We start from the raw sequence: 12712 nt of genomic DNA, 5'->3' as shown, positions 1-12712 counted from the left end.
TCCCTTCAAATAATTTTCTGGTCTCAGGGAACCCCTGGAAAGATTAGCCTAATAGGGGTCATTGGGAATAAATCCCCCATAATGACACCCTTGCATTCATGCTGTTGGCTGTAATAGCGAATTAATCATCAATTAAGTTAAAGAGCAAGCAGCTCCCAAATTTTGGATCACTTGAAAATATATCAACTTTGACAATCTGTAGAAAATTAAATGATACATGTGAATCATGATTGCTTGGATCTCTAAAATGATGTGATTTTCTGTTTAGACTGGATTTTGAGGGGGGGGGCCCAACTGACCCCCCCCCCTTTCAAGACAGGGGTGCTCACATGCAATGCTTTGCTTCACGCCCAAGGCAAAAACTATTGCTGTTTTTGCATAGGGCAGACAGTAAGGCCCTCAGATCTGATGCTTAAATGGGCAAATGCTGTAAACACCTTAAAAAAATGCATGTGATGCATGCAGTTGTGGTGTGTTGGTGCAGCATTTACAGGGCTAAAACAGGTGGTGAGGTGTGCCTCTTCACCGCCTCTCAAACACCTCTAAAAGTGATCCAAGCAGATCGCTTTTCAGAGGCGCAAGCACTTTAGACACAAGTCTAAAACCTAAATCGGGGTTCCGGCCCCCCCCCCTCCACACATACTGTAGCTGCTGACTTTTAATATTAGGACACTTACCTGTCCTGGAATCCAGCGATGTCTGCACCACATACAATGTTTCTATCAACTATCGGGTGCTGCCGCTGCCATTGCCGGTAAGGGAGCCCAGCCGTGAAGCCTTGAGGTTTCCCCCTACTGCGCATGCACAAAGTGCGCTACATGCTCATATGCCAGGCAGCAGGGAAAGGAGGAGGGGGTGTCCGAACTTCTGACGTACATCGCCATGGTGAGGTCCGACAGAAGTGGGGACAGGTTACCTGTCAAAAACAAGTACCTGCTCCCCTCTCCCCCAAAAGTTGCCAAATGTGGCACCGAAGGGGGGCAGAGACAGATAAGCAGAAGTTCCAGTTTTGGGTGGAACTCTGCTTTAAGCTGGTTACACTGTGGTTTGTTTTTTCTATTCAACCAGCGGACAAGCGAGGAGGATACAGGAATCTTCCCCACTGTGCTATTGTATTCTCACAATGGGGAATCCTCGCTACCAGAATACACTGATCAGTGCTACAAGCGGATGATCGAACAAGGATTTCCAGCAGGACTGTTCGACAGAATACAACATCACAGCGGACGATTCCATCATCCACCTTGAAAGTGTGGATGGGTTCCGTTTGTTTTTTGTTTGATCGTTTTTTTTATTTTGATCAGCCAGTTGGCTGATAAAAAAAACAATCAATCAATCTACGGACAGCTTTTGCCTATGGAAAATATTTCTGTAGATCAGAAATGAGCAAAATTTACTGATCTACTCTTTATATTCAAAGAATCAGCTACAGGTCTTTCCTTAATCATCAATGGGTACCACCAATGCTAGACATAAATGGAACAAACAGATTCCTCCCTTCACACAATCAAATCCTCTGCATTCGGACATTGACATATTCTGACAGCGCAGAGTCCTGCTGTCAGAATGCAATCAGCGGACGCAGCCTCTGAATGAGAAAAAAAAATCCAACAAGCTTGTTCAATAGAAGTCAATCAGTAAATCGATTTCTGTTGTGAGGGAACAGCCACACATGGTTCATAATTCAGCCGGTCCCTACTAACCAGCTGAATTTCGAACCATCTATGGGCAGCTTTAGTTTATGGCTATGGGTAGTCTAAAGGTGGCCCTAAAATTATGACATTTTGGCCAATTACTGATGTGGGAAGACCTGTTGGCACCTCTCTGTTGGATATTGTCATAGGTGTGCACAGCCTATGGCATTAGTATGTGCACCCCAAAACTCAAACACACATGCGCAGTAGAGCCATGGATGGTGTCAGTAGAGCAGTGGACGGTGGCAGTAGACGGTGTCTGTAGAGCAATGAATGGTGTCTGTAGAGCAGAGGAGGGTGTGAGTAGAGCAAAGTGGCAGTTGGAATGAGATTGATGTTAGTAGTTTTTTTATTTATTTTTTCTTTTATTTTGTTATTATTTTGTTATTTTTTACAATATATATATATATATATATATATTTTACAATTTGTTAGGAGCCCCATTAAAGGGCTTTGGTGACATAGCAGAGAAAGGGACTGAGGACAGAGATTCCCCAGTCCCTTTCTCTGTAGCCTCAGCTGTCACGTGGGTAGGGGCGTTCAGCAGGGGGAATCTTCGTCGCACAGGGTGATTAGGGTGTGCCCAGGCACCTCCGGCGCACTCTGTGTGCATGCCCATGGACATGCTTCAGTCTGAAAAATGTAGATAAAAGGAGCCACCGTTTAGATATTCTGACAGACACAGGTGTCAGCTGTCAGAATACCATAGCCAGCAGGCTAGATTTCTCTACATGATGAATGGCCTGTCTTGTTCAACAAGACAAAAAGCTACATGCAACAGTCTATCAGAAATTATTCACACATCTGATAGCAGAACAGAAAATCTACTGCTTTATAATAAAAAGTGTATGCTGCTCAATAAAGCCACAATCCAGCCACTGAGCAATTCTTCATATAAAAGATCATTATGGAAATCTGTACAATCACATTAGAGAAACACACCTATACTCATGGAAAAGGGGGAGGTGGAGGGGGACCGAATAGACATCTCTGATGCCTGTATGCCTCAAGGGATAACAACACAATGGGACAGAAAATCCAACATATTCAATCAGTTCAGCTACAGCACTTCAGGAAAGGTATGTTGTTGTACACAGCTTTAAAATATTTTCCTGACCGTATCATGTCAATTTAAACCAAAGACTCTAGGCTACAAAAAGACATACCTGTAAAAAGAATAGGCACTGAACGTATCCTTCCGGCAGCCCATGTCTTGAAATGCTAACATGATGCTGGTCCATGTTGCTTCAAGTATTCAAATTTTCAGATGGGTCACATACCTGTTTCCCCCACCACACACAGTGGTTCCTCCCATTGGTTTATGCGTCTTGTAGTAATGTTCGGGTCCGTGGGAGGAACCACAGTGTGCAGCAGTTATTATTATTATACAGGATTTATATAGCACCAGCAGTTTGCGCAGTGGTTTACAACGTTGAGGCAGACAGTACAATTTCAATACAATTCAGTACAGGAGGAATCAGAGGGCCCTGCTCGTTAGAGGGTCAAATGATACAAAAGGTAATAACTGTAGGGGGGGGGGTATCTACACCCAGGTGGTGTTGAATACCTTGCATTGACACTGGAAAATGAAAGTGGTTGCGAAGGCAGAACGTTTTTTACCTTACTGTATTCTATGCATGAAGGTAAAAAACCTTCTGCGTGCAGCTCCTCCTGCAGCCCCCCCAATACATACCTGAGCCAGATCTCCATCCAGCAATGTGAATGAGAGCCAAAGCTCTCTCCCTCCTCATTGGCTCAGATACAGCAGTGGAAGCCATTGGCTCCCTCTGATATCAATAGCAGCCAGTGACGAGGGAGCAGTAGGTGGGACCCAGCCCCACTTCTGTGTTTCTTATGGACACACAGAGCGGGGCTCAGGAGCAAGCACGCATGAGTGTCCCCACAGCAAACGGCTTGTTATGGGGGCACTCGTCAAAGGGGAGGAGCCATAAGTACCGGCAGGGGACCCAACAAGAGGAGGATCGGGGCTTCTCTGTGCAAAACCACTGCACTGAGCAGGAATTACATGTTTGTTATAAATGCGTAAGCATTTTATGACACAGGGTTACCAGAAAGCTAAGTATGGTCACTCCTTTTTTTTTTTTTGTTGTTTTGACCCGGTAGGACAAGGTCACATTAAAATGAAAGTCTACAGTAGAAAAATATTAGAACCGCTGTCAGACTTTTTACTAGAGCACTCAGAACCTAATATAAAAGTGCCCAACCAATAATCAAAGAGTCCATCACTGAGACAAGATGGCAATAGTCAAAAACAGTGATTGTGTAGCTTATCCAGGCAGTAGATTTCTATGTTGCCTGACTTAGCTACAACATCACAATTTTTGACTACGATCATCTTGTTTCCCTGATGAAGGTGGAATGCTACAGTACCTGGAAAGTGTTTGATGTTCTACGTCACCTTATTATGAACTAGTAATAATAAAATATTTCGGACTCTTGGATATCGGTCTGGTAATCTCATTTGACTGTGGATTCCAAACTCTGGGTTCCCCCAGTATCCTGTTTTCTAATGTGCTCCACAAACTTGACTGACCTTCTACAATCATGGGAAAAAGTAGAGAAGAAATCTCTCCAAAGTACAGAGAAATCCCATGTTTGGTAGTTATCCTCCAAGAAGGACATCTTTCAATAAGGCCATATTTCCTCTGCTACTATCATGATATTAAACATACATTTTGGATTTCCCCCTACTTTCCATCCTAGAGACAATGGTCACAAGGTGACCAGACAGAGGTTTAAACTCTTCCCCGCAATAGTAACATCAGGAAAAGAAAGTTTGGCCAGAGTTCTAATGTGAGGTCAACATCCAGCCACACCAAGGGAAAGATATAAATACACAAAAATGCTGCGTTATATTTTTATTGTTATTTCCATGTTTGTGTGAATGGTGTTGTGTGGGGGGGGGGGGGGGGCTACCTCCATTCATTCCTAATACAAAATTGGTCAAAATTCAAACTATGGCTGGTCCTTCAGGCATCACCGGCTCAAAAATATGGACTTCAAAATCAACGGCGTCCAGTGAGAAAATATCCAGACGCCATCTAATTCAGACAGTGCCATGGCCGTCCGAATACAATTGAGATTCCTTCATCCACACTGCTAGCATGGATAGGAGGAACCGATTGATTTTCTTTTATGAGCTGAACAACCAAAATTTGAGCTGTCTAAGTGTCTATGCCCAGCCCTTGGAAAAAAGTATTGTCTTTAAAATCACCTCTTTACTTCAGTAAACTCACTTATAGTACCTAAAGGAAAAAATAAAGACTGCCCAATACAGCTCAAATTTAGTCCTATTCCTGCTGAAATGACCGAAATTAGATCCATGGGTGCCGCTGTCAGCACCACTTGGCTCGAAGAAAGTCGATTGCTCAATGAACTTTTGTCAAAGGAGCCTGCTGGCAAATTACTGGCCAAACAGTGACTGCATCCAATCAGATGTGGCCACTGTTCAGGCAGCCCGACAGCCACAGGTGCTAGTTTTTAGAATAAGATAGCCAGCACGGGGGGCATTTGTGCACCCCTGCGGATTAGTGCGGATGGAGAAATCTAAGCTGTATGGCCAACCTAAATCCTATATAAGATGCATTCGAGATGCTTTTTTTCTTATTTTCTCCTGTTTTTTCCCTAATGTACTGGAGTCTGGTGCATTTTTGATGTGTTCCAGTGCATTTTTGATATGTTTTACCACGTTCCAGTAAAGTCCAGTGCAGGAAAAATGCATGTTCTAATTTTTTTTATGGGGAATTGAAACGTCCTTGAACTGACCTGCATTGGTGTGAACTATGCCATTGGAAAACATATAACCTATTTTCTATGAGTTTTTGATGCAGAAAAAATGCACTGGACTGCATGTGGTGTAAACTGACCCTAATGCCGCCTACACACGAGTGGAATGTCAGACAGAAAAAGTCAGACGGGAGCTTTTCATCGTATATTCCGACCGTGTGTATGCCCTATTGGACTTTTTACGTTGAAAATTCTGAGGGACCTAGAAAGAGGACATGTTCTATATTTTTCCGACTGAACCAATTCCTATCGGGAAAATTGCTCGTCTGTATGCTGTTCCGACATACCAAAAACTATGCATGCTCTGAAGCAAGTACGAGACGGAAACTATTGGCTACTGGCTATTGAACTTCCTTTTTCTAGTCCCATCGTATGTGTTGTACGTCACCGCGTTCTTGACGGTCACAATTTGGTACGATCGTGTGTATGCAAGACAGCTTTAGCAAAATTCCATTGGAAAAGCCTTCAGTTTTTTCATGTGTACGCGGGATAAGAGAAATAAGGTGACCTCAATTTCCAAACTGTTTCTGAAAATGCCTCCTACCTGAGGGGCCACAGGGTCGGCATAAAAGCCAGTCAACCAGCACTTTTTGGGAGCGATCAATAAGGACAGCTCCCATTTTTATGACAGGTTCCCTTCAACAATTTATCTGCAATCTCACTATTTAATATGCAGGCGATGCTGTTAAAAAAAATAAAGACAGCTAAATCCAAGAATAATGGAAATGAGTGTGGGCCCCCCGGGGATCTGTCTAATTTACCAGCACTGTAAATCCCCCAGGCATGAATCTTTAGCAGGCAGCAAATACTGAGTAATTGGCAATATGTGTACTAGTGGGGGAAGTAACCTGTACTTTAAATCTTCAGACACCCAGCAGCCTGGAGGGAGGATTCAGGGCACGTTCCTGGTGATCCTCATGCGATCTTCGGAGCTTGGTGCAGAAAATGCGTGCCGAGCTGGAGGGCCCAATATAGATAAGTGCTTGGTGCAGCATTTACCTTTCTTTAAATTGAATGCAGGATGGTGTCAGTACATGCCGACTCTGCAATCCTTGTTCATGTCAACTGCTTACCCCAGTGGGGCCCTATGCTAGTGTTGGTGTCAGACCACAAGGGGTAGCAATTTGAGCACTACGGACCTACAAGATCCAGCATGCCCTCCCAGCCAAATCTGAGGCTGTGTTCGCACAGCAGGAGATTGCGACTGGCTCTCTATGGAGCTGGTTCACATATCTCCTCAAAGGCTCTGGTGTGATTTGCACAGGAGCCCTGTGATTTTTTTGGTCTCTTTCGGGTCCCAATTCAGCCAAAAATTCAGTCTGAAATCGGACCTGAAACGGTGAATGAGGACGCACTGGACTCGTGCTATGAGCCGCTGCGTGCTGATATGTGAACCCAGCCTAAGGGTCCATTTGTGTTTTTGTGGTGCAATAGTGTCACGTGTTAACATGCACTGCCTTAAAGCAGTAGTAAACCCCCTAATTTTTTTTTTTACCACCTGCAAAGCAAAAGGCATAATGAGCTAGTATGCACCGCATACTAGCTCATTATGAAATACTTACCTTAGAACGAGGCCCCGACATCTGGCCCGATCCACGCCGAGGGAGCTGACATGTGTTTCTTCCGGGTATCGCGGCTCCGGCGCTGTGAGTGGCTGGAGCCGCGTTATCGTCACTCCCGCGCATGCGCGCGGGAGATTTCATCCCGGCCGACCGCTGCCGGATTTTCAGCCGAGAATCCCCCTTGTGCGCATGCGCCGCATACCGTACAGGTTTAGGAGATATTTTTTTTTACCTACAGGTAAGCCTTTATATATATATATATATATATATATATATATATATATAGGCTTTCCTGTAGGTAAAAGTGAAAAAAAAAGGAGTATACAACCACTTTAAGAATGCCCACTGAAAATAATAGGCTGCCAATGCACTCAATGAAACTCACCACCATGCCCTACCAGGTGGCTTTGTTTCAGTGGGACAAAGCATTGCTTGATTAAGACACGAAGCAACACACTGCCAGGGCCCAAAGACGCAAGACCTTTGGTGTTTCCAGGCATGTTTAGGATGAAAACCAAGAAGGAGAAGCTTCACGTGGTGGGGAACCTGATCGGCCCAAAGAGAACTTCAGCTGAAAGGTCAACAAGTCCGGATCTCACAAACTAGTTGTTTTATAGCAGTGGTCTCCAAACTGTGGCCCTTTGCTTGCTTTCATACAGTGCTTGGGGCATTATTATCACCACTGTCAGCAACAGTGGAGAATAGATCCTACCACCAACACCGACAATGGAGCACTAGTCCTCTCACTGACACCAACAATGGCACACTATTCCTCCCATTGATACCAATGATGGAGCACCACAAGTCCCACTTAGACCAACGATGGGTGCCATTCCTCCCACTGACACTAAAGAAGGGATGTCATTTCTACCCCTGACACTAACGATGGGGCATCTTTCCTCCCCCCACTGACGATGGGACACCATTCCTCCCACTGACGATGGGACACCATTCCTCCCACTGACAACAAACAATGGGGCGCCATTCCTCCCACTGACACCAATCATGGGGCTAAATTCATCCCACTGACACCAATGATGGTACGCCATTCCTCCCACTGACACCAATCAGAAGAGTTGAAGCTGTTATAGCTGCAAAGGATGGGCCAACTCAATATTGAACCCTAAGGACTAAGACTGGGATGCCATTAAAGTTCATGTGCGTCCCGATACTTTTTGTAATATAGTGTATATATATATATATATATATATATATATATATATATATTATATATATAAAATATGAGTTAGGGATCTTAGACTGTAAGCTCCTTGAGGGCAGGGACTGATGTGAATAATATATATATATCACTGCCTAAATTGTCAGCACTATATAAATAACTGTGATAATTAATAATCTCAGTCCACCGAATTCAGGTCTTTCTATTCTACACTTTATGAAGGTAATCATTGCATAAAATTGTTAAACAAGCCCCACACTCCTTAATTATGTCTGGTAAAAGCAAACGGCGCCACTTTACAACGCGGCGTCCAATTCTCAAGAGTTTCGCTAAAATGAAGCGTGGAGATGGTTACTTAGAAGATGTGAATCACACAGCAGGGAAGATCAAAGGAATTCAAGAATTACTGTGTGGATGATCGAGCGAACGGATATTTACAACTTTCACAAGCATGTTCGGGCAAAGACATACTAACCCCCAGGAGTGGAGGGACTACAAATCCCAGCATGACCTGCCAGAATATCCCTGCATTGGCGGTTGTCAACTGGAACACTTAAATAGTCCACCCATCATGGTTGGACTTCAACTTTAGGAAAAGGCTGGCAGTTTGTATTTCTAAGGGATTGCAGTGATAAGAGCTTGAGTCCTACAGATGTTGGAAGCAGATTCAATAACTACAGAAGGGAGAGTTTTCATCTACAAAAAAGACAGAAAAATCACAGTAGGAACTTAAAGCGTAAGATAACAAGCACAGAAATGCGCAGTGCTCCTTGCTCCAAATCTCACACCTGGCAGGAGATTTTGGTCACCTAACCTTGTGAAAAACAGAATTGAGGCAGAGGTGATTAAAGTCAGTGACGGCTCTTGGAATCACCAAAGTCACTCGCCGATCAGTTGACAGATTGATCAATTCCTACATCCAAGCTAAACAGCATAGACAGAGGAATGCCCACTACTGGCTATTGTATTCTGATTGGATGCAGGCACTGATTGGCCAAACATTTTTCTACTGGCTCCTTCAACAAAAGTGAATTGAGGTTGACTTTTTTCAAGTTGGGTGGTGCCGAAAGGGCCAATCAAAGCTCTAATTTCAGCCAATTCAGCAAAAATGTGAACTGTGTATGCCATCTATCTAATAAAATACGATATATTGTCAAAAGTATTGGGACACCTGCCTTTACACACACGACCTTTAATGGCATCCCAGTCTTAATCTGTAGGGATCAATATTGAGTTGGCCCACCCTCTGCAGTTATAACAGCTTCAACTCTTCTGGGAAGACTGTACACAAGGTTTAGGAGTGTGTCTGTGGGAATGTTTGACCATTCTTCCAGAAGTGCATTTGTAAGGTCAGGCACTGATGTGGATGAGAAGGCCTGACTCACAGTCTCTGCTCTAATTCATCCCAAAAGGTGTTCTATTGGGTTGAGGTCAGGACTCTGTACAGGTCAGTCAGGTTCCTCCACCCAAAAAACTCACTCATCCTTGCCTTTATGGACTGGTGCACAGTCATGTTGGAACAGGAAGGGGCCATCCCCAAACTGTTCCCACAAAGTTGAGTATGATATTGTTCAGTGTCTTGGTATGCTGATTCCATTAAGAGTTCCCTATACTGGAACTAGGGGGCCAAGCCCATACCCACACCATAATCCCCCTCCAACAAATAATTTGGACCAGGGCACAAAGCAAGGTCCATAAAGACATGGATGAGTGAGTTTTGGGTGAAGGAACTGGGCTTGACCCGATAGAACACCTTTGGGATGAATCAGAGTGGAGACTGCGACCCAGGCCTTCTCGTCCAACATCAGTTGTGTGATAAAGGCAAGCGTTAATACTTTTGACAATATAGTGTATATCTTATGGGTACCATCACCCAATCACAACCAGGTTTCACTAAAAGTAATACCCTACTGATATAATCCATTAATGTGGATGGAGAGGTGTTGGGTTATTAGACCAGCCTAAGTTAGACACCACATAGAACTGTAATAGGAATTTTATTAGAGCAACCTGCCAACACAGCTGGTACACGTTATTCCAGGAGGAGAAGCCAGAGGACCATCACAACAGACAAGATAATCAATAATAAATGGAAAGGAATGCGGTGAATAATATGGGTCCCATGCGGCTGGAATATCAAGGCTGCATGTGCGGAAAGTGGTAATTGTACTCAGAGTGGTAGAGCTGGCATCTGGGCACCGTGACGAAGCATTCCGCTGGAAATGTATTCACAGAATGTGACACAACTGTACCAGGATACATATCAGCTATAGATAACTCTACTATCAGCCTTTGAAAAAAAAAACACATCTTAAATGTTGTAAGACCACACCCCTTGGCACTCAGCAGATAAGAAAAAAATGATATATATATATATATATATATATATATACACACACATATTATGCACCAACAACTGCCCTTGCCCATATACAATCCAATACTATGCAAGTCAATAATCCGCTCAATAACATTCCAACCCTCTGAAGATCTACAGTGAAGACAACATGTCACTCTTCTAAATAGACTTCTATGGCAGAAACACCACCAGATGTGGAAGGAAATCCCTTTCCATTCACCTGATATACCAGAATAATTCATAGGGGACTGCTGGATAGTTAGACTTTATTCCATTTATATGGGAAGGATATGTTGGTAGACTGGATGGATGGACGGACAAATTGATTGGATGGATGGATGGGTGGAGGGGGGGGGGGGGGTATTTGAATATTATTCTGAATGGATGGGTATTTAGAGGTTATTCCACTTTGATTACATGGATAGATAGACAAACTGGTGAATGGATGGACAGACTGATGGATAGACTAACTAATGGATGGATGGACAGACTGGTGGAGGGATGGGTATTTAGATGTTATTCCACTTTGATTACATGGATGGATGGACGGACTGGTGGATGGATGATGGGTATTTCTATGTTATTCCGCTTAGATTAGAGGGATAAGTATTCAGATGTTATGATGGATGGGTGGGTGGAGGGGGGGGGGGGGGTATTTGAATATTATTCTCGATGGATGGGTATTTAGATGTTATTCCTCTTTGATTACATGGATGGATAGACAGACTGATTGGTGGATGGACGGATGGATGAATGGATGGACAGACGGACAAACTGATGGATGCATGGGTATTTAAATGTTATTCCACTTTGATTACATGGATGGATGGACGGACTGGTGGATGGATGGACAGACTGGTGGATGGATGGATGGACTGGTGGATGGATGGATGGACTGGTGGATGGATGGACAGACTGGTGGATGGATGGATGGACTGGTGGATGGATGATGGTTATTTCTATGTTATTCCGCTTAGATTAGAGGCATAAGTATTCAGATGTTATGATGGATGGGGGGGAGATAGAAAAATGGGGAATGGATGAACATCTGTGCAATTAGAGAAGCTATATAAAGAGTGGAGTGAGAAGAGAAGAGAGAATAGGTGATATACATGCAGCAGATGGAGTAGAGATGATAGAAGGATACACAGACGAATAAAGTGAGACGAATAGAATGTGTGGGACTCTTATCCTCCATATATAATGGGTGTCTATTATTCCCGATCCCCCCACACACACACAGATGGGTGTCGCGGTGACACGGACAGGACAATTGGTATCAGACATTGTCACTCACCGGGTAGCAGGGCTGCGATGAGAAGCAGAACCTCCATGGTGGTCTCTCCGGTCCTGGTGTCGGGGGGGTGTGATGTGCGGGGTGTCGGGTGTGGGAGTGTCCGGGTGGGAGGGGGTGTCCTGAGGGGTGATCTGGGGGACCAGCAGGTGTCCCGGGGACGGGCTTGTCTGATTGTCCCCCTGAGCTGTCCCGGGTGTTGTCCTGGGCTCTGTCCCCCTGTCCCGGCGGTGCTGGTGCAGAGATGACTGGAGATCTCCGCTGCAGTCCCGGCTAGAGAATAAAAGGGACAGAGAGGGGAGACTCCTCTACGGGATGAGGGACCGCCCACTCATACATACTAGACCGCTCCCTGCGATAGGGGCCACGCCCCTCTACTGAATATTAATCACACGTCCCGCCCACTCCGACACCACTGCACTGTGTACATCATTGTATTATTATATTCTTTTTACATATTGTCATTGTTTATATCGTTTTATTATAACAAATATTGCTCCCACTCACTAAACCACTGCACTGGGTATGATTCGATTAGAATTAAAATACTAACAATCACAATTTAGAAATATAATATATTAATTGTAAAAAATAAAATACTGCTCCCACCGACACCATTATCCTTTTTTATTTTTTAGTATTATTAATAATATTAATCATTTATTTATTTTCACTGTGTACATCTTTTTATTTAATGTAACAAAAAATGCTGCTTCAACTTCCTAACACCAGTACACTATTTATAAGATTTATTATGTATTATTATTACTATTATTATTATTTTGATTATATATTTTATGAATTGTAATAAATACA

General features: G+C 43.7%; 1 protein-coding gene across 1 annotated transcript in view; it reads right to left on the bottom strand.

Annotated features, from left to right (window-relative positions):
• Window positions 1–12187, bottom strand: part of BCAM (basal cell adhesion molecule (Lutheran blood group)) — a 140373-nt gene extending 128186 nt beyond the window's left edge. Inside the window, exon 1 of the mRNA XM_077457231.1 lies at window positions 11900–12187. Coding sequence (XP_077313357.1) covers window positions 11900–11936 — 37 coding nt within the window. The 5' untranslated portion in view covers window positions 11937–12187. The remainder of the gene's footprint in view (window positions 1–11899) is intronic.
• Window positions 12188–12712: the final 525 nt, after the last annotated feature.

This window comes from Lithobates pipiens, unplaced genomic scaffold, assembly GCF_037356315.1.
Source record: "Lithobates pipiens isolate NorthernLeopardFrog02 unplaced genomic scaffold, aLitPip1_a1.2 Scaffold_27, whole genome shotgun sequence".
Taxonomy (NCBI): domain Eukaryota; kingdom Metazoa; phylum Chordata; class Amphibia; order Anura; family Ranidae; genus Lithobates; species Lithobates pipiens.
Note: the sequence above shows the minus strand (reverse complement) of the source record. Positions and strands in the feature narration are given on the sequence as shown.